This window comes from Onychostoma macrolepis, chromosome 03 (genome assembly GCF_012432095.1).
Source record: "Onychostoma macrolepis isolate SWU-2019 chromosome 03, ASM1243209v1, whole genome shotgun sequence".
In the NCBI taxonomy this organism is placed as follows: Eukaryota; Metazoa; Chordata; class Actinopteri; order Cypriniformes; family Cyprinidae; genus Onychostoma; species Onychostoma macrolepis.
Genome location: NC_081157.1, coordinates 20,580,407 through 20,606,600, shown reverse-complemented (window position 1 = coordinate 20,606,600; position 26,194 = coordinate 20,580,407). Strand labels below are relative to the sequence as shown.

The window sequence follows — 26,194 nt, the reverse complement described above, 5'->3', positions numbered from 1 at the left end:
TTTGCGTAGCGCCGCTTGTGAAATGATGCTTAGGAGGGCAAGAATCCTGAAAATAGGAATCTGTATAAATGACTCCTTGGTCTGTGGTTCAAGGTGAACACGTCTTCTTCAAATTCATCATAAGATTCTCATTACCTGGGTTCTCCGTCTTTAAGCAAGCCTCTCCTTTCCTTACATTAAAGTAGATAATGGATCTAGAGTGAGGTAATTACAACCAAAAGTAATTGAACTAGTTCTAATTACACCTCATTAGCAGCCAATAACCTCCAGCAAAACTTGACCTTCGGAAGCCATCTTTTAAGGCCTGTTTAATAGCCTTATAAAGTTAAATGTCTTAACTGAAGATTACATTGTAGCACATAATGATGCAAGAACTCTTACCTTTATTGAAAAACATGGAGGCCATTTGTCCCATCTCGACTCTCTCAACAATGTCAAAGTGGTCTATATTCGCAGCACGCTCTGTTATATCGGATGACAAAACCAACAGTGAGCTTAAGATTTCGACATAGCAAATCATTATATTGACAAAGACAATGCAAAAACTATGCAAACAGCACTTACGAACAGAGAGAATGGGCCGCGTCTCAACAGGTTCTGAACGTCCCCGGATAACATCATCATCTGAATAGTCCGAGCTGGAGTCGCTGTCGTTAATCTTAAAATGGTTGTGACCACAAAAATGGTTAATCTAATTATTGAACAAACATGCTCATAACCAAAAAGTCTGGGGTCTGCTATTTGAAAGAATATAATACTTTTATACAGCAAGGGTGGATTAAATTGTGAGAAAAATCTTTTTACAATTTCAAATAAATGCTGTTCTTTTGAACTTTCTATTCAAAAATCTTGAAAAAAATAAAAATAAATGCATCAGTTCACACAAAAATATTAAGCAGCACAACTATTTCAACAATACTGTTTCTTGAGCAGCAAATCAGCACATTTCTGATTCTGAGTGATTTCTGAAGGATCATGTGACACTGAAGACTGGAGTAATGATGCTGAAAATTCAGCTTTGATCACAAGAATAAATTACATTTCATATATTCAAATAGAAAGCAATTATTTTAAATTGCAATAATATTTCACAAAATTACTGTATTTTGATTGGTAGTGTACAGCTTCGGAAGACTTTGAAAATATATTTTTCCGCACCTTTGGTGCTTTTTTCTTGGAGCTCTGCAGCACTCATCCCCATTGACTTTCATTGTATAGTGAAAATTCAGCCTAACTTCTTTCGTGCGGTAATAGCATACAGGTTTGGAACAACATGAGGGTGAGTAAATGATAACATCTGTATTTTTGGTGAAGTGTCCTTTTAAGACAACGTTTTATATGACAGAGAGGACGTTCTGTGAGAAAACGTTTGATTATTGCCTCAGTTCACTCAGCTGAAAAGCTGTGTGCACAATATAATGTGCCAAACAAAAACAAAGGCAGCAATTTGTCATGCTAAACTGCAAAATTGGTCATGGCACGCTTATTCAGCATAAACATAATATATGCACAACATATGCTGCTGCAGAAAAGAGATGATCTAGATATAAATTTTGCTTTTAAAGTTGTATAGGCCAATTTATTGTTTGCCAGAGAGGTTTTCTATATTCTGTTTGTAATGGTGAAATGGACTAGAATCATACTGAGCATTGGCCTCGTTCTGAGTCTGCTTCAACACATAATAGCTCTATTTTAGTACTTCTGCCCTAAATGGCCCGGTTTCATTCACTGATAGGTCAGTCTCGTTCAAAGCTTGATCGACTTTCTGGCTTGATTACCTGCAGTGGGACGTGCAACATTTCCAAGATCAGTGTAATTTTCATAGGGAATGACCTGAGACTGAATAAGAACATAATGTTCTTATTCAGCTGGCATTAAACCGATGCAGTTACTAACCTCTTCCTGTTCTCTCCTCTTCCAGCGCAGCTGGGCATTGGCAGCAGCCATGGCTTCAATCACAAATGTGGTGGTCATGAAACTGAGAGAAGACAAGAGTTAAAAACACATGTAGCATGTCTTAAAAAACAAGAATAAGGAAAAACACGATGCAGACACAAGCCACTGGCTGGTCTCATAAAGAAAATTGATAATCACGATTTTGCACACTATTTTAAAGACCAAACAAAAAGACAATTGGTTTCTTTTTTTCCCCACTAAATGCAATACGTTTCCCCATTTAAATTATGTATGTTGTGGTCAATAGGAAAACAAAAAAAAGTAATAACCGATAATATGTACTTCAAACAGAAAATTAAATACATATTTTTATGTATTATTATACACAAATACACAGACATTTAACGATATCATTCAGTCCCAGTGCATAATATGCGACTGTATGTCATATATATTACATCCATCTCCTCCTATAACCAGTATTTAAAGATCACTGTTGTCTGGTCTCTTTCATTGATATACAGCTCCATCCTGTTTCATCTAAACACTCATATCTCTCCCCTGGGCTCTGTCAGTGACTCAGACAGCTGGCAGGTTGGCAGAGGTGATAAATGTGTTTTGATGGCCACAGCACCAGCGGCAGCGGTAACAGGGTTGAGAAGTCAGCTAAAGATGAGCGAGTGACAGAGAGAAATAGCATGCAAGAAAGACATGGCTGTGCTCTCACACTGTACACAAGTCGAGATAGAGAACTAAACTTCTCAAATTCATGCCCTAACCACATGCAAATTGGAGACTCATTCTAAGCCTGTTTGGCAAACCACTACTAAGAATATTGATGGAAATCTAATATGCACAGCCTGATATGTAAAACCCCAAAATAATCAAGCCTAGCAGCAAGGCATGCACTTAAGACTCCCAATAAGAAAACAGCAAAAGGAAAAAAGACCCAACCAAGTGGTTTCTGCATACAAATGCGGCTAAATGTTTTCTCAGAGCTTTACTTTCTGGTTTATTTTTTATGTTTAATTTCAACTTTGGTGCACATGAAACAAGTTTCCAAACTCTGACTGACATATAAATGCAACACGGACCAAACGTGCTGTTTTGAATTACAGTAACACATTTTATAAGCTTTTTGTGATTTACAAGCTGGTAAAGCAGCATTATTTGTACACACGAGAGTGCATTTAGACCAGCACACAAAATAAAATTTATGTCATAAAAGCAGTTCAGTCAAGTTGTGGCCGTGTCATTTCATGTCTTCAGGTTCGGTGTTAAAAATGACAGTGTGAATGCTAAGCAAACCAGGATTAAATAAATCATTTTCAGTTTGTTCTGGACCAAAAGAATCAAACTATAAGTATAAACACATTCTTAATTTACTGGTATCAAGGTTATTTGTAGTAGATGTATGAAGGCAGTTCTCCTCAAGTTTTTGCATTTTACCACTTATTCTCAAAATTTTTACTTAAGATACAATACTTATACTCCAATTATGTGCATAGTAATCATTTGATTAAATCATTGATTCCATTATATTGCTGTTTGGCAAAGTGAACCCTGGTTTATCACAGCATTAAAGGCCTATTTACAATAAGGACTAATTCTTGTTCTAATTCTGTGATAATTGTGAAGTCCACACCACAACTATAACGATAATGACACTGAAGAATGATATCATTGGAATCACTTCCAGAATGTTTTTTTACCCCAGCTGATGAATATAAAAACATTGACAGTCAATCAGTCAATCTATCCTGCTTTAAAGAGCTCAAGCATATAAAGCGGCAGATGACAAAACTGTAGTGTGCTTATAATAAACAGAAAATTGTTGTGCTTTGGTGTGGATGCTTATAGTTATTGTCACAGATATTATCATTATAGTTACCTTTATTGGTGTGAACAGGCCTTAATGCACTTTTTTGAACCTAAAAATACTCAAGGCTGGTTTACATGGCTTACCAAAAAAAACTAACAGGGTTTAATACAGAGATACAACAAAACCCAGCAACTGATGGAAGCCGGTGTTTGCAGTCTTAAAGAAATAGTTCACACAAACTAACCCTTGGTTGAAACTCATACAGGTTTGGAACAACTTTGGAACAATTTTTTAGAGTACTATCCCTTTAAGATATAAAAAGAGAGGAAGAAAGGGAGTGTGATGGATTAAAAAGAAAAAAAGAGCCTAGAGGGAGAACATACCTCATAAAAGCCAAAAATGAGATGAGGGAGATGCTGACAACCCAACCAGCCGCTGCAAAGGCCTTGGGCATGGTCAGGGCACCAGTGCCAACAATTAGATTGAACATGTACACCAGGCCAACCTACATGAACACAAAACAAACACGTCTATAGTTTTCAGAGATCACAGATGCATAGAAAATGTATTACAAGAGGCACTCAAGTTTTATCACACAAAGGGGCCCAATTACTGTCTATGTTCTCTGTTCTACTTCCTTGCAAAGAGGATGCGTCTGGAATGCATCACCATCATGCAATTCAATAAGCTAATGTTTGTGATAACTCATTTGAAATGCACTGCATTTTCTCCCACTTGAGTGCACAAGTCACATATTAATCAATATAGTCTACTGTAAATTAGTCATGAGCTTAACTAACTAAATTTACTGCTGATTCCATTAGAAACTGATGAGCACTTCCCTTATTGATCATCTTAAAAAAATACTTCCCATTAACCAACGTGAGCAAAACAAAGCAGATAATGGACATACTGCACACTCAAGCTGACACATTATGTACCTTACTGTAAACTTACGGATTTATTTCCTCTTATTTCAAGAGGATTCTTTACAAAGTTTTCAAATGAAGGACAATGCATTTTTTTTTTTGTAGCTGGGAGCAATAAAATTACTCTGCATTACAGATCTTAAACTGTCAACAAAAATTAAACGCAGGTCCTTAAGCCAGTTTAGTTAAAATGTTTTTTAAATTACTTAATTTCATTTTTATTTTTTAATTATTAAGGTAACTGCAGCTTGAGATCTCTCACAATTCTGATTTTCTCAGAATTTAAAAATTTATATTTTGCAATTTGGATCTTGTTTAAGGCATAAAACTGTTTTGTGATTTTTGATTTTGAGTTTATATCTCACATTGTCTCAGAATTATGAAACAAAAAGACAGAATTATAAGATATAAACTCGTTTAATCGTGAGACACACACGTTTTCACACTTTGACTGTTAGTTTTAGTTAAAAATTTTATTAAAAAAATATCTTTATTGCTGTTAAATTTAACACAATTACTCTGTACAAATGTCTAGCCATTTTCCCAAATTGTCAGATAGGAAAATGAGTTCAAGTAAATCACAAGATTACATGCCAAAAACACACAAGTTTGGATAATGTGCTGGACTGGTTTCTGCTGATTTAAACCATTCAAGCATGTTTCTCCTGTTTCCTAAGCTTTCATTTCCTCTTTAAATGAGCAACACAAAGTGAATTGTTCGAATCACATGACTTACAGTGACATAAAGGCACCTACAGCCCTTATGACAACTATTGCTAACTTACATTATCTGGCTATCAAAGCCTGAGAAATGGTGAAAACAGAACTACTTTTCAGTGGTGTCAGTCATTGCTCTTAAAAATGACAGGTTCTCAAGTCTTGAACTATTTCATGAGTGCAGGTAGGAAGCATGTCACATGCATGACATGACACAACCTGACCTGACAGTTTGCAGTACCACAATACTGTCACAAGACAAAGAGCTGAGTGTACAGAATAGTCCAACTGACCAGTGTGTTTATGTAAAGTAGGTCAATCAATATCTACTCCATGTACAACCACTTGGCTAAATGTAATACTTACAAACGGTGAGTAAGGCTCCCCGGTTTCTGTAATGCCCCCAGCCATCTCGAAGAGAAATACACAACTCTAAAACCTGAAAGATCACCACCCTGGAGAAAGAAAAGACTGTTTTAATATTTAAACACACCATAATTTTTCCAAAGGGACCGGAGTAACATTAGGCCAGAGTAACAAGACTAGTGTCAACCGTTGTTTATGATTTATTTAACGTTATATTCACTCAGTGGTCACAGAATATGGCAGATTTAATAAGCACGCACTGCATCTTTTAATGTCCAGCTGCTTTACGATGTTTTGTGCGACTGTTTCACCATAGCGATATCATTTTCAGAGAAAAAACTTTTTAAAATCAGTCATATCGCTAAAAGAAAAGGCTCACCTGTCACCGTGTGGGGCGACTGTTGTTGTCAAGCGAGCTGTAGCGTTAGGTTTGTAAGGAATAACGTTAACGTCAGTTACTGTTTTCTTGTGACGTTCTCACGTTCAGCGACGCAGCTCGCGAGCAAATGCGACGTAAAACAAAGTGAAGCGCATCGTGCTCCTCGTTGTTTCATTAGCGGGTAATTAAGACAGGCTGCAGAAGTTCTTCTGTTTGTGAAAACATACCCATTAAAATTAAACAGTACACAGTACGTCAGCAGGAAACAGTTCCTGCGAAAGGGGTGGGGCGTAGCAGATCGGAAGTGTTTGCTGATTGGTCGGTTGGATGCGGTGACGTTTTATGAAAAAGATGCTTGCAAAGATTTTTCAAGTATTTTAAGTTATTCAGTAATTACTTTAATAAGCAATGTACAGGTTTAATATTATTTTATCCTTATATATTTTTTTGTTGCACTCTGATCACTAAGATTTTACATTTGTTTAAAGAAGTCTCATGCTCATCAAGGCTGCATTTATTGAATCAAAATTAATCAAGATTAATATTGTGAAACCGAAGACAACGGTTTTCTATTTTAATAAGATGTAATTTATTCCTGTGGTGGCAAAGCTCACCACAACATCATTACTCCAGTCTTCAGTGTCACATGATCCTCAGAAATCATTCTGACATACTGATTTATCATCAACGTTGGAAACAGTTGTGCTGCTATGTGTGTGTGTGTGTATGTGTGTGTATATATGTATGAGCATTCCAGGGTGATTATGAACATCCAGCCACAGCTTCCTGTTTCACAGAAATATAAATAGGAAGGAAAACAAAGCCCAAATTCCCTTAATCATCCATCACAATGAGAAAAACCAAAGAATATATTTCTGATGTGCAGCAAAAGATAATTGAGCTTCACAAATTAGTGAAGTGGCTTTAAGAAAAGAGATAGAGCATTGAAAACTCCCATTTCCACCATCAGGGCAATAATTAAGAATTTCCTATCAACATAAAATGTTACGAAACTGCCTGGAAGGGGACGCGGGTCTATATCGTCCTAATGCACGGTGAGAAGGAGAGTTTGAGTGGCTAAAGACTCTCCAAGGTGTCCTGCAGAATTTAACTCCAACCCTAATCAAACACACCTCAACCAGCTAATCAAGGTCTTGTTTGGTATACTTGAAACTTCAAGGCAGGTGTGTTGAAGCAAGTTGGAGCTAAACTGTGCAGGACACCAGTCCTCCAGGAACAAGTTTGGTGAACCCTGGTCTAGACCTGTGTCAACATCTGGACAGCTGAAGGAAAAAAAAAAAATAATAATAATAATAATAATGAGACCATGCTGTGTTTTAATTTGACAGAAAATGTTTATTTCCCCATTCAAAGAATTTGAAGAAAGGTGATTAGTGAAAAACAAGTCAACATCCAAACTGAGGACTGGGAAGGGTGAGGAAAACATCAATGCTTCAGCAGACTTTCTGAAAATCATAAGCTAAACGCATTTCTCCATCGCAAAAAGTCTAAATAAAACCAAATAAAATTCTTTAAAACAAAAAGAAAGCAAAAGGAAAACTTTTAAAGTCTAAAAAAATCTTTGTGCATGTGCACAAAACAAAATATATTAAACATTTTTAAACAAAAATACTTAAAACAATTTTAAATAAAATGCAAAAGTAAAAAAAAAAAAAAAGAAAAAAAAAGAAAAAAAAGATAAGGTCTTGGTGGAACACAGGTCTGCTTGGCAGCATAATGTCATTACAGTAACAGGAGCAAATGCATGAGTGCATTAATCATTTAGAAAGTGAGGCTTTCCATTTGACCGTTTTAGATAACCAATTCTAAATACAGCATGATTTCAAAATCTGACCACACAATTTTAACATCCACTTTGAATTTTAAAAGTTAAACTTGAGTACTTTTAACTTGAATTAAAATGTCTAACAGGGTTGCTTATCAAATCTGTGAAATACATCTAAACAGGGGAAAAAGAAAAAAAAACCCTAGAGGGTGGAGCAGCTTACAAAAAATGTATTCATTTTTAAAAATGAGATTGTCAGAGCTAGTGTTTAATGATGAAAGAATAAACCTTAAGATGCAACTGTCATTCATAGAGATGAACATGCATATTGCTTAAACAGGCATTTAAAACCACGACAACAGCTAAAATATGTTCAAAACTAAAAATATGGGAAAAAGATTTGGGGAAACCTCTTCTAAATTCTAAACCCAGTCAACACAGAATGATGTACTTCCAATTACGTATACTTGAAATCAAATGTCGACTCACTAACACCACCCTCATTACTGCGTTTTTCCACAATTCATTAGTCTGTCTACAAGGACAATTGCATATTGTGTAGACTGGAGAATCTCACCACATTACTCTTTGCTAAAATTATACTCTGTGTTAAATTTAAGCTCATTAAAGAAATAGCTTTCTCTCTCATGTGATAATTAGATTGTTCTTACACAAGCCAAGCATTCTTACTCTTCATAACTTCACTATATTCCCATCTTTGAGGGGGAACCGACAGTCCTTATTAGAGAAAGTGCATATTGATAATGCCACTAACTAAAGTTCCTTAAGCATTATAGTTATTTAACTCCCTAGAATTTATTTTAAAGCAGCAGAGGCAAACACTCGATCTCTATAGTGAATTCTTGGTGCAGGATCAATCTTTACATGACGTTTGCAACACAAAAGGAATAATAATGCTTAAATACAGACTACAGACCACAGCGATCAATTAGGAAAAATGATTACTTGTCACTTTATCAAGAAACCTCATTGCCTTTCTTGCTATGCAAGTTTTAGATTAGCAAAAAGAAGAGGAAACAAAACGTATGTGCTTAACGAAACATTACGAGACCTAAATCAGCAACTCCATTATGGTTCCTTTACTGTTTACAGCAGAATTATCAGCAATAAATGAAGCAAAGCAGTTTCTTCGTGGAATGAAAATATAGCTTGATGCAATATGGAGCCGTGGAAAGAAATTAAGCAGGCAGAAAATTCAGAAATATGTACTTATGTCATAATGATTGCATGCTTCTGTCATCAGCCAACCCCAAGAACTTGTTTTATAATTAGCAGTTTTTAAAATGAAAGTACACCCAAAAATGAAAATTTTCCATGAAACACAAAAGTTGATTTTTTCAGTAAGAAAAACATATGCTGTGCATATCACAAACAAATTGAGTCACTTTTAGCAAATAACTACTTGACTTCAGCCAGTTTCTCAAGCAAACCTTTGCATGGTTTCAAAAGATGGGGAAAAACTACTTTAAAATCATAACTTTTGTCCTATTTGCAGCTATAATGCACTTTTTGTTGTACATGTAAAAGAGTAATTGTGCTATTCGACATCTTAAAGTCGATATATACTTGTTTTGAGACATTATCTTGAAAGTTTTCATTTTCGGGTGATCTGGTGCTTTAAGAAAACTAATTTTGTTCAGGCACAGTCTGCCTTAAGCATGTATGCCGCTCGTTGCAGTTTGTGTGTGTGCTTTTGGCATCTAGCTGAGAAGCCAGGCTTTGCTAAGGCTGGACTACTGAATGGCGTCGTTTTGTCCAATAAGCAGCTGGTGAATCTTGCCTGAACGAACCCTCCCTCCCGATCAAGATCCCTGAGCTTCAGCTTTCATTCCCATTCGGAGCAAGTCAGAAGCCAAACTGTGACAGTAAAAAGGTTGATTTCACATGAACTCTTTCAAATCCTTTCAGAGCTGGAGGAAGCGGGATCGCTCCAGATCACAAACCGTCACACGTCTTTGGCTCTAACAGCAGGTAGTTCCCACAAACAGACATGGATGAGTTCCCCAGTAACCCTCCCGTAGATTTGACCTGCAGATAAGAACAATGTGTTCAAACAAATGGCCAAAGCTGCTTTTTTTGATGTTTTACTTTATCACTGAGGTTCTTCTCACCTAATAGTTGGTTCCCATGTCAGCAGGGGCGGCGTCTACACACCATAGCAGGCTGACAGTCTCTCCTTCAGCAGCGGTGGAAACTGCTCGGAGAACTGCTGCCAGTTATCCTCACCAACCTGATCCTTGAAGCCATGCAAAATCTAGACAAGAAATGGACAAATTCTGTTGAAGCATAGCAGACAATTGTGCTTCTATCTTGGCCAACTGTAAACCCATCAAATCAAAGTCGTTAGTTACAGAAGAAGAGTATTTGTACCTTGTAGAACATGTCCCTCAGATCGTCTTTTGGATTTACCCAGGAGGCCACGGCATCACAGAAAAAGATGAAGTCCTGCATCCCAAAAAAAAAAAAAAAAAAAAGTTGCATTAAAGCCAAACTGTTGTTGCCTTTAGCCAAACAACTCAATTTAATGTTTCGCATTTTTTTTTTAGATTTCAATTATTTTTCTATTTTATGGTAGTTAGCACATCAAATGCAGAGAAAACATACATGAATTATATATTTATCTCTGACATTGCTATACCAACTCACTCTGTTATTTATTTAAATTTAATAAATTATATTAATTTTAGTTATATTTTATGGTAGTAAGTACATAAGAGAATACAGAAAACATAGCAAAAAAACAACAAAAAAAAACAATATAAATATAATTATATCATTTATGTATAGAGTATGGAACCTTTATCCCAACAACCCAATTTATTTACATCCATTTTAATTGAATAAGTTATATAAATTCTTATTTTAGAAGCATGTAAGAGATTGTAGAGGAAAAAAACTAATTATATTTATATTGCTTTTATTTCTGATATTGCCATATTGCAGTATGAATGTCATTACATTTAAATAGTAAGAGAGTTCAATTCAACTTATTTTTAAAAATCATTAATTAGAAATGCAACGAAGTTAAATAAAAATGCATCAATTTACTTTACATTTTCTAGTGTGATTTTATTGTATTTACTGTAATGACTGGGTACATAGATCTTGCTGTGGTCAATAAATGTATCAAATCAAATAAATATTAAAACTATAATAACGCCGCTCTTAAATTGCATAACAGATCAGGTCTTGAATGATTTCCCCCGTATCCTCTCACCTGTACGACTCCTCCAGGATTTACCCCAATCATTACGCAAATGCCCCTGAAGGCTGAGTCTTTCTCTTCATTGTCCCGAATGTTTCTAAGTGACGTGCACCTACATTGAAAAAATAAAGAGCCGTTTATTTCAGAAGTTTAGTAGATTTTGTAGTTTAAATTGCATGAAAACAGAGCTAGTGCACACATAAGAGGCATGCAATGGTTTAATCAACATCTCACCAAGGGCGAACGAACTGTGGCAACATGGGGGCAACTTCCTGTGGGCACACATATCCCAGCCGACCAATCGTAATGGCTGTTTCACAAAAAAAGGGACATGAGTAATTCATGCTAAAAACTAGCGGCAGTCAAAGTTACAGAATTCAGAACACCATTTTCCACAGATGATTCAGGTTTCGAATGTCTGTTTTGGAGTTCATCATACATTTAGTGTGATTTTATTGATTTTATATAAGTTTGCGCATGCATTCTTCTTGCTGTATGCATTTACCCGTGTTCTCCAGCAGAGTTTTGGGTGTATTAGGTCTGTTGATGATCTCCACGAGGTTATTAAGAACCAAGGCCACAAACGGCTGCATCTCCGTACCTGGAAAAACACCAGACAAATTCAAAATCAAACAGCTGCCCAAACTTACACAGGACCGATTAGATATGCAAATAACTGCGCCATAACGAATATGAAATGATAATTCGTCAATTCACCCATCTGTATGGCGATCTCTCCGATGGCCCATGTGGCATTGTTGCACACAGATATGAACTCCGGGTTGAGATTGAGGCCCAGGACAGGCAAGAACTCAGCTAGAGAGTGTAAACGGACACCAATGACAAACTGACCAGCACAACACACACAGAAGCAACAGCTAGCATGAGAAAGCAGCTCTTCATGTGTCAGGCTTCACTCAGTATGAGACAAAGAGCACAGCTCACCGATGCAGGGCTTGACGTGAAGGAAACATGCCTTAGTCAGGTCTCCCAGCAGAGCGAACGAACTCTGACGCACTTCTGGCATGGTGTCCTTTAATTAGAGCAGAAATAAAGCTTTTAGGCTTTGTTCATACAACACACAATTCGATTTTCTGCATCAAATTAGTGTTTCATTTTTCCACTGTCATTTTGCAGAACATTAAATCAGATGCACTTGAGACAACATGAGCAAAGGAAGAAGAATTACTGAAAATGATGACTATTTTACTACAGATAATCAGGTATGGTTTTATGGTCAATTCAGATTATGTTTAAGTGTCCAATACGCTCAGCTAATACATGTACAAAATTAATAAAATGACACTACTACTACTAATAATAATAAGATATATAAAATGTAATATATAAACTTTTAATAAATTATTTAAAACTTTAAACAAAGATGCATGTTTTTAATTTGATATTACCTTTATAATACAATGAAACAATAGATTTATTATATACACCTATTTTTAACAGTTCTTATTTATACAAGATTTTAAATATATAAACTTATTTTTGTATTTCTTATTTAATAAAGATATTTAAATATTCTCTCTCTATATATAGATATAGAAAGATAGATAGATACATACACGAGAGAATTTAAATATTAAAATATATTAAATTTACATATATTATATAAATACTTGTATAACTTATTTTAGTATTTCTAATAAAATGTTTAAATATTTTATATATCCATATATGTGTGTGTGTGTGTGTGTGTGTGTGTGTGTGTGTATATATATATATATACACATATATACACTTATTAAATGTATTATTCAATAATCATCATCATTATTATCATCAAGTTATTAACGACAGTTATTAATTTAAATATTCATCACTATGAAATATATATTATATTCAAATATTTATAATGTTTAAAATGGATTGATTTGAGCATACCTGCATGCACTGGAAGATCAGGGTCATGATGTTGCTGCGGGTGACCAGCTGCTCTACATTAGCTCCGAGTCCCTCCGCCAGGCCACTGAGCAGATCAAGGGCCACAATCATGAAGTCTTTATCAGGGGCCTCGTACTGGTCAGGGTGCTGGTTATACATCTGCAACAAGAACAGAAAGAGTACATCAAGATCTGGGGAATGAACCAAAACAACAACACGCTATGGCTGTTCATTCTCCACTGACCATGGCTTGAGCGAGGTTCTTCTGGACCAGGGTGACACAGCGCTGGTAAACTGGTTCACAGTAGGGCAGGAAGCCGCTCTGTAGTGCTGTGGCCACTGAAGACAGGCACTAAAATAAAAAAAGTAACAAATTCCTTAAGACATCTCAGTTTTTGAAGTACGAATCTCACCAAAAAAAAAAAAAAACTTCTTTATTATTATATTATAAATTATTATTATTATTATTATCATCATCATCATCATCATCAGAACTATTTTACCTCCAACAAAGGGAACAGATCCTTGTCTTCATCTTTTAACTCATTCCATTTCTGAATAAGAGGGGGCATGAGCTTTTGGATGTATTCCTGTTAAACAAAACGGTCACATTTAATTATGATTCTTGAACATTTTCATCTTTAAACGCTCAAACAAAGGCACAGTGATCTTACTGGCTGGTTAAGATGGTGTCCGACAGAGTCAGCGAGGGTTCCGATGGCGTCATACAGGATCAACAAGTTCTTGTGCTGGTACTTGCTGAAGGCAAACACCAGTGTGTCCAGAATGAAGCTCAAGTAGGGAACCAGCTCTGTACAGGCCTCCTCTTCCAGAGTCGCAAATGCACTGATGGAAGAAAAAAACCCAAGAATTAGCTCAACATGCCGATACGTCTCCAGAAACTCCATCCAGACTGAAAAGCATCTAAACATGAATCAAATAAAGTGCTCGCATCCATAATAAAATGTGCCTCACATGGCTCCAGGACGTGAATAAAGGCCTCCTGTAGCAAATCCATGTGTTTTTGTAAGAAAAATATTCATATTTAAAATGTTATAAATATTTTCTCTCACTTCTGCTGACTGTCGTACGCGGAAGCCATTCCGGCGGATGATGTAGGACGTATGCGTCACGCGCGCCTCTGAGATATGCAGGAGCAAAGGAAGCAAAGTTTCCTTACTTTAGAAAAGAAAAACCATTCTCCTCTTGGCTTATATCCAAATCCTCTGACATTTTTCTTTACAAATCCTCGTTTTGTGCTTCTAATTCGTGACCAGCGTTTTGTTTTGTTCTCTCTCTGCATTCGTCACTAATCACGCAACGCCAACATCCTACGTCATCCACCAGAACGGCTTCCGCTTATGACAGTTAGATGAAGTGAGAGAAGGGTTTATTACGTTTGAAATATGGATATTTTTCTTACAAAAAGAAAATTCACGACATGAGGCCTTTATTCATGCCCCGGAGCTGTGTGAGGCATGTTTTATTATGGATGCGTGCACTTTATTTCACGTCTTCTGAACAGAAACATCCACCCACTGCAATGATAACGCTTGGAACAGCCAGGACAATTTTTAATATAACTTCGATTGGATTCGTCTGAAAGAAGAAAGTCATATACACCTACGATGCCTCATGGGTAAGTAAATCACAGGCTAATTTAAATTTTTGGGTGAACTTACCCTTTAAAATTAGAAACGTAGTGAAACCAGTTTAAGCTAACGGTTATCTAATATTGATTTTATTTAAATTGATTTCAATTACCAAAAATGATTTTTAATAGTTTGTCAACAATAATAATAATAATAATAAAACTAAATGTATCAAAATATCCAATTTACTAGTTAAAGGCTACAAAAAGTAAGACATGGTCAGATTTAAGACCTGTTATTTTGGTCCGGAGGCTGTATTTTCTTTAACAGGAAGTCAAACATACCTGCAGGCAGCCTCCTGAACCCTCTTGTTGCTGTCGAGGATGCGTTTGAGCAGCTCGGTCATGAGGGGTTTGAGGTAGGAGTCTGGAGGCTGGCTGACCACCCAGTGTGCATAGCGGCTCAGAGTCCAGCAGGCGATGGAGCGCACCAGCGCTTTCTTATCACAGAGACACTGGCTCAGGTGAGGAATCAACTCCGGCAGGTACGGAACCATATCCTGCATGCATCCTGAGAACAAGAGAGAGGAGGAGTTCAGAAAGGTCATACTTCCATACACACATTTTTGCAGGATATACACTGATGTTCAAAAGTTCAAGGTCAGTAAGATTTAAGGAGATTTAATTTAATACACCCTTACTGAATAAGTAAAGAAAGTTTAGTGAAGTATTTTAGAAAAGACTTCCATTTCAAAATGCTTTTATTCATTTAATTATGAAAGTGTTTTCACAAAAAAATATTAAGCAACTGTTTTAAACAACAAATGTTTCTTGAACATCAAATCAGTATATTAGAATGATTTCTGAAGGATCATGCGACACTGAAGACTGGAGTAATGATGCTGAAAATTCAGCTTTACATCACATCATATTTTCAAATACCAATACATTTTTAAATTGTAATATTTCACAATATTATTCTTTTACTTTGTTTTCATGTTTTTATCAAATAAACAGTTCTTGGTGAGCATGCATAGGCTAAATCACATAGACACGCTTATAATTCTTCATAAATAAAAGAAAAGAACATTCAAATATGAGCCTTTACTGTTAAATATGATTGCCGTTATTATTGAATTTCATTAGTCCCAGTTATGATTTATGTGCAGCTGTTAAATAAGAAAAAAAGACAACCAAATTTGCCTACATTTATTTTCATATTAAATATCTCAACACACTATTAGATGAGACATTAAGCGCAACTTGTGTAGATTTATTTAGTAAAAAGGCTTGGCTGTTTCCTTTTGTGCATATTTGTATACTTTTACCATCTAATCAATCTCAGCATGCGTTCATTTAGTGTCGCTAAACATTTGCCTCACTAAGTTTAAATATGCCTAAGTCTTTCTTTGGCCTTCGCTCTGGAAGTGATCTGTTGATTCTGCTAAACTTGAATTAAAACAAACTAAACTATATAAAAATGTGTTCACAAAATAAAAACTAAACTAAAACTAACAAAAGTATTAAATGGAACTAATAAAAACTAAACTGAATTTTATAGCAAATTTGAAAACGATATTAAAATAAAACTCATTTAAAAATACAAAACTATAATAACCTTGGTAAGCTGTATTCTAGCATTCAAATCAGAACAAAGCCCAGATTTAGCGCAAACAGGGTTACATTTTATGCCTCCTCGCATTCATTGTCTTATACCTTCAGCGATGGCTCCCAGCACCAGGATGCCAGACTCTTTAACAACCCAGTCCGGGTGGAACAGCAGCTCCTTCAACACTGGAAGCAGGGGGGGCAGCAACTCATCCCGAAACACATTTGCCAGGACATCAAGGGCAGCCGCCGAACACTTACCTACAGAGGATATGCACATGTTGTACGTGGGGTTAAATGTTTCACTCAACACCAATGTAACTTTAGGCTTTGAAAGCTTTTTGTGGATCAGACAGTATGAATACTTGAACATCACTGACATTCATGACATCGAATGTAATCATCTCCACAGAAAACACCAAGTATGTGAGCAAACCTTGATTTCTGCTTACAAAAACAGGCAACATTTCACCAGCATCAGGTCGGTTTCATTTACAAGGCACTTACGCAGATTCCAGTCGGACAAGCTGTCGTCATCATCGTCATCATCCTCTTCACTCTCTTCTCCTTCCTCGCCTTCATTACCCTCGTGCCGAAGGGTGACGGTGCGAGACTTGTGAAAGCGTGGCTTTATGTCCTGCTCGTTGTCTGGCACAGCCTCGTCTTCCTCCACGTCACCCTACACAGGAAGCAGAAGGTCAGTGTGATGAAACAACTGGCAGTTCTGGACAGCAATGACTGAATCAAAGGCCTTGGGTCAGACAGTATGAATACTTGAAAATCATGGAGAATATCAGGGATAATGTTATCATCACACCCGAGGCCAGGCTGGTACAGAAGTTCTTGTGCAGCGAAGTAACTAACCTTTAACAAAATGATGTCAATCTCAGAGTACTTCATGCCGTTCACCAGAACAGGAACCAGTCTAAGAGAGATTAAAGACAAGAGGTCAGAACTGGACATCAGGATATTTGAAGGTATAAATGGATGTGATCCAGTCACTGTGGGATTAAACAAATAATAAGAGTTTCTCTGACTCTGACTTCTTAAACAAACAAAAAAAGTCTAAATGTTTAAAGAGGGAATTTTTTAATTTATAATTAATCAAAAAAAATTACAATAAATTGTAAAATCAAAACAGGAAAAAGGCAACTTAGCTATTTAAATGTTTATATGATTTTTAAAGTGGGAAAAAGCTAACTTTAAGTTAATAACAACAACAATATGCCAAACAATTAAGATTCTGCTATAGTCTTTTTTAAATTTAAAATGTATAAAATTTTAGCAAATGCTATTATTTAAAGAAATACAGTAGAGTAAAATTACATTAATAATTGTTAAAATTAATTTACATCTCAATTTACTTATTTACATAGACAATATTTACTTAACACACAATGGACTTACTAAGAGTAATTTATCATTGCATTTTACTCTAAAGAAAAAAAAAAACTTCCTGTGTCAACTAGAAAAACTAAATTCACACTACAGAAGTTAAGCAGGATACTAATGCCCAGCTACGTTTTATGTATGCAATGCATGTAACAATGCATGCAGCATCCCACGATTCATTGTACAGTTTTATATGTTCCGTTATCCAACTTTTGGAGGGCTATCAAATGCATAGAACTAACTTTTGTCCCAATAATTTGTCCCCGTCTTCTGTATATCATGTCACAGTTCAGAACGGTTGCTAGAGAAGGGTTTGAGACCGTGCATGTTTGTCAACTGAAGCAAACACTTTTGGTGAGACTCTTATTAGAAAAGGGAAAGGTCACTTACTGTGCAAGATGTCCAGACAGAACGTCCTTACAGATGGGCTGCTCAGCCAGCGTAAGCCAGAACTCACAGGCCTCTAGAGCCACGTTCTCATCCGGGTCCTGTGAGCGCTGCAGCATGTACTGCACAAACAGTCAACATTATAAGCATCTCTGACTGCTCAAGATCTACATCACTTCTGGGTCATCAAGATCTCACCTCAACGATACTGCGCATGTGAGGGATGAGTCTGTCCACTCGCACCTCCAGCAGCATGACCAGAGCCCTGCACACGTTCTTGCGCACCTCCGAGTCCTCATCTGCGGCCAGCGCAAACAGACTCTAGAATAACAGGTCAGGAGGAAAACAGATTAAAACAATGCACTTACGGTATAGCCATATTCAGACAGTAATGGTTTCTCATTGGGAGCCAAGGGCCTAGTCAGTGATTTTTGCCATCTGAATCAGGAATGTTGGTGTTTTCCTCCCATCAGTGTAAAAAGTCCCAGCCAAAATACCCATTGTTTTTTGGCACCAAGGTTGTGTGGCATTTAATCTGCGAGTAATTTAATTTCATATCTGTGAGGGATCAATCTAAAAGTTGTTGTACAGTAACTGTTGCACTTTGTGGTAATGTGGAATCATTTTAAATAGAAGCATACTGGAAACTGCTTGCACGAATATAATGCTTCACTACAGTGAGTAGAAGCTGCTATTTAAAAAGAAAAATTATATACATTTATCAGGGGTGTGACGAGACACTTATTCCACGAGACAAGATTTTTTTTTTTTTTTTTATAAAGTGATAGGTGCATTTTGAAATTAACTTTATACTTCATTAAAATAGAAGTTTAATTTAATAAATTATATGCATTAATAAACAACATGTAAACTAGAGCTGCACGATTCTGGATAAATTGAGAATCACATTTATTTTTTATATAAATTGGAGATCATGATTCTCTCACAAAATAATGTAATTTACTAGTTGTTCTGACAAAATGTTCATTGCTTAAGTCTTTTAAAAATATATATTCATTTGAACAATTTAAAAAATAAATTAAATGGAGTTAGTGTCTCACTTCATAAAGACTTGTTTCACTTCTGGAATCTCCTGAATGAATGATTCAATGTCAAATACATTTTTTAAACGGGTTGTCGCCACCTCCTGACGGATGATGATAAGCGTTACAATACAAGTGTTAAGATACTTTTGTTTTGATCGCTACTGTAGACAATAAATGTTTATACAAAACTATAATCTTTTATCCCAGTACTTCTGTTATTTAAATGTCTGTAACAGAAATAATGATGTGTGGTTGAAAAGACTGTTTGTGTTGCTCTTTCTGGATCAGCAGCAGCATGAATGCAGATTTGAATGTCTTTAACACCTGTTTCACATCGTCAGTGGAGCGTGAGCAGCGCATGTTTAATCTGACAGCGTTCACATGATGGTCGACCCTCTGATTCATCAACATCTCACGCTCCACTGACACTCGCGATGTGAAACAGTCTTAATAGACATAGCTGAATCGTTGTCATTCAGGAATAAGATCATGTGGGTGTTTGAATCACAATCGCAATTTTTAACGATTAATGGTGCAGCTCTAATGTAAACATTGCAAAATATTTCGCGAGGATATCGTCACGTGCTCGCGGGACACATCGGATCTTGCAAGATCTCGTCACATCCCTAATATTTATTAAAATAAATAACTTTATATAACTTTAAACTTTTGAAATTGGCCATTGATCAAATAACACTTTTAAAAATATCCTATTGTTTACTAATAAAAATATGAATTTATTAACTGACCGAGCAATAGTAGTCATTTTGTTTACAGATGACAACCATGTCACTAACCACTTGACCAGCAATGTCTCTGGTTCAGAGGATCACAGAACACACTGCTATATGAACGAATGAGTTTTATGATTCATGTGCCATGCAAATTAATAGGGATGCATTTTGGATTTTTGACGATATCCGATGTCGATATATAATTATTTTTCAATTTGGTTAGTTTTTAACATTAACTTATTTGTTAGAATTAAATAAAGTTCTTTTATAATGACTGTACATTGAAGATTTGAAAATAACTAAGTAAATTATAAAAAAAGCAGTGATTAATTTTTTAATCAGAAAGATGCAGTAGTAACCTTAACATTTTATTTTATGATTAAAAAAATGGGTAAATGATCTAAAGCAAAAGAGTTGTCAAAACTCAGGAAATCTTTTAGAGCTCATAACTTGTTTAAAAAAATTGTACATAACACTTAAATTAAATCATTTTATACATACTGATTTATTCATTAATGTGTAATGTTTGTGATTTTTTAATTTTTTTGTTCATGTAAGCTGTAGGTTGACCTTTAAATCAAAACATACTCATGATTTTATGGCATCAATTACTGCTTTATTTAATCAGAAACAGTCTAAATATTTGTGTATTTTGCTCTCATTTTATTAGAAGTAGGCCAACAACGCCCCCTGCGGAATAAATACTCCTTATTGGGCAGGCATTAGGACCCAGGGGAGGCTGCACGTGCTATTACTGTTTACGCTATATCATACACTGAATGGGTCATTCTGTACATGCATTCTCAGTTTAAATGCAGCGATGCAAAACAATGAATCCAATCACCATTTAGGCAAAACTTTGCTTCAAGAATGAGCCACAATGCTGACGTGATCTAATCGCGCTGTTGGCGTAATCTAATCACTAGCACACCCTGAGCACATGCGAGTTAATGTATTCCTCTTATCGGCAAGACATTTATATTTAAAGCCATTATCGGCCGATTCCGATATTGGTCCGATAATATTGTGCATCCCTACAAATTCATTTATTAAATCCATCACGTTCAAACTGCAGGTACCTCAATAAAGGTGTCAATGTTGTCCATCAGGGCTTGCGCTCTTCCGATGATAAACTGGTTCACACAGGCAATAGCATGAGACCTAAATAAACACATGAACAACCATAAGATTCCCAGAACAATTTAATGCAACATTTGAAAAATAACTCCATCCATCCTCTCTCAGACTGACCTTATCTTGGGGCTGCTGTGTTTGAAGAACTGCAGGAACTTGGGAATCATGATGTTGAGGGGTCGGTTGAGAGCGTCACTGTCCAGGAGCTCAGAAGAGTCCTCGCAGATCTTCTGTAATGCTCCAAATGAGCCCTGCGTGTGAATGAGAACCAACTAAGATCTCAGGAACATCTCTAGATCTGATACAGAACACATCGTGGCCACTTTGCCTACATTTTGAGTCATTTCCAAACACATTTGCATATGAAAATGAGCACAAAATAGAAGGGGAAAAGCAGGATGAATGAGTGACGGGACAAAGAAAGGTTTAAGTTAAGGCAGATATGAAGAGGCAAAGCACTGACCTCACAGATGTTGTAGTCCTCTGAATTGAGCATGTTGCACAGTTGAGGCAGTAACTCTGGCCACGTCTGCAGCTCCCCTTTGGTGGAAATCGTTGTGATGAGGATACCTGAATACAGAGAAGAATCAGCATATATAAAAATTATATATTTGCACTGACTGCCCATTAGGGGTGGGAGAAAATAAATTGATTCTCCGATGCATCGCGATTCTCTCTTCAATGATTCTGAGCTTGGTTTTTTTCCCCTGTATATGGCACGTGCGCGCTAGAGACGCGGTGGGCTTCATTCAGGGGCGGTGTTTCCATATGGCAGAGTTTGGCAGTCGCCATAGCCCAGTCAGGTGTGCCGTGGAAAATGATCTAAACTTCATATCTCTATAATATTTAGTTAATATAATTTTAAATCAGCGCTATTGGTCTTATGTCCGTTTGAGGGCTTTACAAATATTTAACCAATGAAAAGCAATTAAAAGAGCTTGTCAGTAAAACTTTGTAACGCCATTGGATCCTCAAACTATCAAACTATCAGCGAAGCCTCGTAACTTCACCCCACCCCTTGTTCGTAACACAAGGGTAAATAAATAACATGTTTGAATAAGAACAGCGTTTTCTTTACTTAAACACTATGTCTGGCTAATTAAATTTGTGTAAAAAGAGTGGAGAAGAGTTATATTTGCCGTCTAGTTGTAGCCAATATACATTTGTACGTTTTAAATATCCTGTGCATATAGCGCTTCATATCAGAGATTTTGGCCGAGTGTATTAAACAACAAGAAAAGCTAAGCGCCCATATAGCTACAACAAACATTATAACCTGTAATGTTAAGTTGATGAAAGTGTAATGCGATGCACTCAGATACAGCCGTTCTAAAGACAGACAAAACACAGATCTCCGTCATTCGCTGGTCAAAAACCTTGTTAACTACATTTGAGCTTGATTTTCATATAATGTTAAGTGCAAGTGTCTGATAAAACCACAATACCAACTCTGACGACGCAGTGTTTAATTACTGAAAACAAATATAAATTTCCAACTATAAACAAAAAGCACAGAAACTGCAATTTTGGGTAAAATGTAAAGTTGTAAAGTTGCACAGCATTAGAATTAATTGGGGAATGTAGATCAAGAATCATGTTGGAATCATATCGTGACTCCCAGAATCGGATCGGATCATGAAGTGCCTGAAGATTCCTACCCCTACTGCCCATAGGGGTGTGCAATATATACCCTCTGCGATAATATTGTAATTGTTGTTTCAACGATGTGCGATTTGACATTATCATCAAGTATTTTGCAATAACCATTCAAAACACACCTACAGAGTGCACGCTTACATTACATGAAGTCTAGACTAATGTGTGTGCGCATTTAGAGCACGTTCTGTCACTGCAGGAATCTGTCTATTAAAATACATTTAGAACGATCACAAATTCAAGACATGGGGCAGAAAATGTATATATTTATAGCCTAACACTTCATATAGTTAATTTCACATGAAGAGTGCTGTGTTTTTCTCCAAAAAGTACCATGATTACAAATGTGATATTTTACAACATTTCAAGAAACAAGTTAATTAAGAGATTTACATTTTAGACAACATATTGCCCGTTTTTGCGCTATTTAGCCAACAAAAATAATTCCAAACACAACCACAAAGCTGTTTTGCGTCTGAGCAACATGACAGCGTTTCGTTCCTGAATGAATCAACCGTTTAAATGATTCGGTTCAATCTCAATAACTCACTTTTTAACAGTGACTTTCTGCCACCTACTGGCAGTTTAAATTTCATATTTAAAATATCTTTTTATTATTTAAATAATTTCAAATATCTTTAGAGAGGTAAAAATGCCCATAAAAGGTAAAAATCAATTTAAAATGACTGAAGAGATTCATTTCTATCAGTGTGAACGGACCACCACACAGAATATGAAGAACATCAAAAACTGTAGGAGTCAGTTTAAGATATCAACACAATAACACACTCAGCAAAGTACTGTCTAATTATCGTTATCGATGAAATCCCAGAAAAGAGATATTTTTTGCCAATATCACATACCCCTAACTGCCCATAAAATTGATCAAAAGTGACAGACATTTATAAAGTTACAAATATTTCTATTTCAAATACAGAACTTCCTATTCAAAGGATCCTGAAAAAAAAATACATCAGTTTCCACTAAAATATTAAACAGCACATTAACAATAAATGTTTCTTGAGCAGCAAATTAGGATGATTTCTGTAGCATCATGTGACACTGAAGACTGGAGTAATATCACAGGAATAAATTACATTTATTATTATTACAATATTCAAATAGAAAGTAACTTTACATTTCAATTACATTTTCACAATTACTGTTTTCACTAAATGCGAGAAGAGAGACCTTTTTCCAAATAGTTAAGACTGCATTCACAAAATGTGATTTCTAGCTAATAATATTCAGTTCATTGGCTTATTCTAGACCTAACTGAGAGACTCACCGATAGTGGCGCGGATGAGAGGAGAAGGGTCTCCGATGTTGTTTAAACATTCCTGCTTGATGAAGTGCGCGACTTCAGGGGGGAAGTTCTGATAGTGAACCTTCACGTTGTTCTTCAGTATCAGACCACTGAGAGATCGAGTGGGCTCATCTGAAGAGCATTAAGAAAGGAAACAGACATTTATATAATCAGATTCATACATAAGACTGTCTGAAACCCACATGTGTAATACGATTAAAAAATGCAATAAAATGAGCTTTATGAAAAAATGAACCCAGACACCCACCTTCAGTTTTCAGCCTCGTCAGGACGAAGATAAGATAGTTGTTGAAATCAGGAAACTGGTTCAGCTGCTCTAGTTTCTGAGAGTTAAAATGAAAGAGAATTAAGACATTACTAATAATGAGGGTAACTGACTGTGCATAATGAGTCGCAGTTCAACATGTACACTGATGCTACTTTGATAAAGACAGACGGAATATTTCATTTATAGCATATATAGACTTCTGAAATTAAAGCCCCATAATGCCACATAAACAGTATTTTTAAATCAGGTATCCAAACATATTAATGCACCATGGAAAAAGCTTGATAACCATTCAGTGCTTTTGAAACCTGGCACACCAAGTTCACAATTTAATAAACAAGGTCATAAAATTACGTAATGATATCAGTATTTCCATATACTAACACATCTTTGCCAGACTGCTATCTATAATTAAAAAAAAAAAAAAGCTACAGATTTTCAATATCAGTATGGTCACCACCCACATATCACAAATCCCTTTAGTACTGTAACTGGCAGTAAATATTGGCTGTGTAGATGAGGATACCTGCTGCACAGCTCTCTGCGTGGCTGTGTTTGGAGACTGGGAGTCTCTGAGGAGTTGCAGGACCTGCTGGAGGCCTTGTTCATCCGGCTGCCACTCCATCCTACACATAAACCACACAAGACACAAACAATTACATTCTCCCTCCTGGTGCCTTCATAAAATACTTCCTCATATAAAACGATTGCAACACCTATGGCCGCAAAACAACTTTTTATACTTTCTGGTCTGTGCACTTCTGCAGAGCAATGTAGTCCACTACTACCATTTAGTGTATTATGTACTGCATTGCTACATTGTTGAGGACAATAGAAGGCCTTGATAAACAAACAATATCAATACACATGACTGCATAAAAGCACTACAATTTAAAACCTAAAAAACATTGTTTAGTTTAATATCTGTATCAGTGATTGGAGACTAATTTTGGTTCACGAAAGTTTAAACCAAACAAATGGAAACTGCAAGAATGGTATGCATGTTTACCAGCGATAACAAAAGATAAATCCAATCCAGATACACAATCATATGTACTGTACAAAACTTCTCTCTCTCTATATATATATATATAAAATACCGTATTTTTTTTTAAACCTACTTCAATATTTTGAATTTAAAAAAAGTTTCCAGGCCGATTTAGATCAATTTCAGATTAAATGAGTTATTTTATAAGTTATTGCGCACTCAAACATTAATCGACCAACCGGTAATTTGTGAACTGAGAATTTAAGCACGTAGTTTATGCAATTCAGTCGAATTGAATTCTTGAAATCTGCATGAAGTTGACTAAAACGGTTTATCCAATGTTTTGACCAAATTATTGTTCAATATTAATACAGACAAAGCATGAAAAAGCACGCAATGCACATGGTCATGCCTGCATACCACGCTGAGGCCTTGTCTTTCTCCCTATGCAACAGTCAGTATAGTTTGAAAACCTCAGACACGACCCGCATTAATACGCAGTAATAATAACCTTTATAATAAGACCAATACAAAAATATAAACATCATGCGAAATTTCAAATCCTAAAGCAACAAGTAAAGGCTATTTAATTCGCCAAAAACAGGATTAGACACACACAATAAGCGCCTATCTTTGATCTAGCACGCATACTCGTTCTAATCCATACTGCTAACTAATATTGTGTTAAACTCTCTCTATATGTATTATATGATGTAAATACCATTAACGATGATAACTAGGTCGTGTTCACTTACACATGCCGCGTGCGGAGGCCTATTGATCAGCTCGTGCAGCGTGGAGCTCGCGCTAGTCTCGCGCAACAGCACTTTCAAACACTTCCGCAGCGCGAGCGCTACAATGAGGAAGTGACGCTCCTTCGGTCAACGCCACACTGTAGCCAGTTTCAAATAAACTGAATCTGCGAGGGATTTTGTAGTAATACGTTTAATAGTAACAAAAGTCTAGAATGACATTTGCATGTCTACGCACATGTTTATGCAAATTAATATGGGTCTAACTTATATAACATTTATTCTCTTGGATAT

At 36.1% G+C, this 26,194-nt stretch overlaps 2 protein-coding genes and 1 non-coding gene across 4 annotated transcripts in view; all 3 read right to left on the bottom strand.

The window, feature by feature from the left end:
- tmem104 (transmembrane protein 104) overlaps positions 1-6,405 on the bottom strand; it is a 50,138-nt gene extending 43,733 nt beyond the window's left edge. Inside the window, exons 1-6 of the mRNA XM_058771550.1 lie at positions 6,110-6,405; positions 5,731-5,819; positions 4,102-4,223; positions 1,897-1,978; positions 565-658; positions 382-462 (exon numbers count right to left, since the gene is read on the bottom strand). Of these exons, the coding sequence (XP_058627533.1) occupies positions 382-462; positions 565-658; positions 1,897-1,978; positions 4,102-4,223; positions 5,731-5,775 (424 nt within the window). The 5' untranslated portion in view covers positions 5,776-5,819; positions 6,110-6,405. The remainder of the gene's footprint in view (positions 1-381; positions 463-564; positions 659-1,896; positions 1,979-4,101; positions 4,224-5,730; positions 5,820-6,109) is intronic.
- A 1,033-nt stretch (positions 6,406-7,438) lies between these two features.
- On the bottom strand, positions 7,439-26,059 carry tnpo2a (transportin 2a). 2 transcript variants are annotated; one of them, XM_058770022.1, is made up of 25 exons: positions 25,904-26,059; positions 24,687-24,786; positions 24,140-24,215; positions 23,854-24,003; positions 21,373-21,479; positions 21,027-21,160; positions 20,855-20,936; positions 18,194-18,316; positions 17,999-18,117; positions 17,081-17,141; positions 16,724-16,895; positions 16,325-16,477; positions 14,954-15,179; positions 13,692-13,863; positions 13,521-13,607; positions 13,262-13,369; positions 13,018-13,176; positions 12,067-12,154; positions 11,839-11,937; positions 11,627-11,722; positions 11,356-11,431; positions 11,134-11,233; positions 10,287-10,361; positions 10,028-10,170; positions 7,439-9,944 (listed from the first exon to the last, which is right to left on the bottom strand). In XM_058770022.1, exons 2-24 carry the CDS (start codon positions 24,783-24,785, stop codon positions 10,063-10,065), a joined length of 2,670 nt encoding a protein of 889 aa, XP_058626005.1. In that variant the 5' UTR covers position 24,786; positions 25,904-26,059; the 3' UTR covers positions 7,439-9,944; positions 10,028-10,062. The 2 variants fall into 2 exon arrangements, with proteins under 2 accessions (XP_058626005.1, XP_058626006.1); XM_058770023.1 differs by lacking the exons at positions 7,439-9,944; positions 10,028-10,170; positions 10,287-10,361; ... (1 more) ...; positions 11,356-11,431; positions 11,627-11,722 and having other exon boundaries at positions 11,837-11,968.
- Positions 16,969-17,037, bottom strand: LOC131538189 (small nucleolar RNA SNORD41). Its single transcript, XR_009270509.1, has one exon. It is a non-coding gene; the product is annotated as a small nucleolar RNA SNORD41 (small nucleolar RNA).
- Positions 26,060-26,194: the final 135 nt, after the last annotated feature.

Excerpts from the sequence above, each read along its gene's own strand:
- tnpo2a (XM_058770022.1), bottom strand. The coding sequence starts at position 24,785 with ATGGAGTGGCAGCCGGATGAACAAGGCCTCCAGCAGGTCCTGCAACTC. Across the intron at positions 24,216-24,686 it reads CGCAGAGAGCTGTGCAGCAG|AAACTAGAGCAGCTGAACCA; the intron begins GTATCCTCATCT and ends TTTAACTCTCAG. Across the intron at positions 16,478-16,723 it reads CTTGTCCGACTGGAATCTGC|GTAAGTGTTCGGCGGCTGCC; the intron begins GTAAGTGCCTTG and ends TATCCTCTGTAG.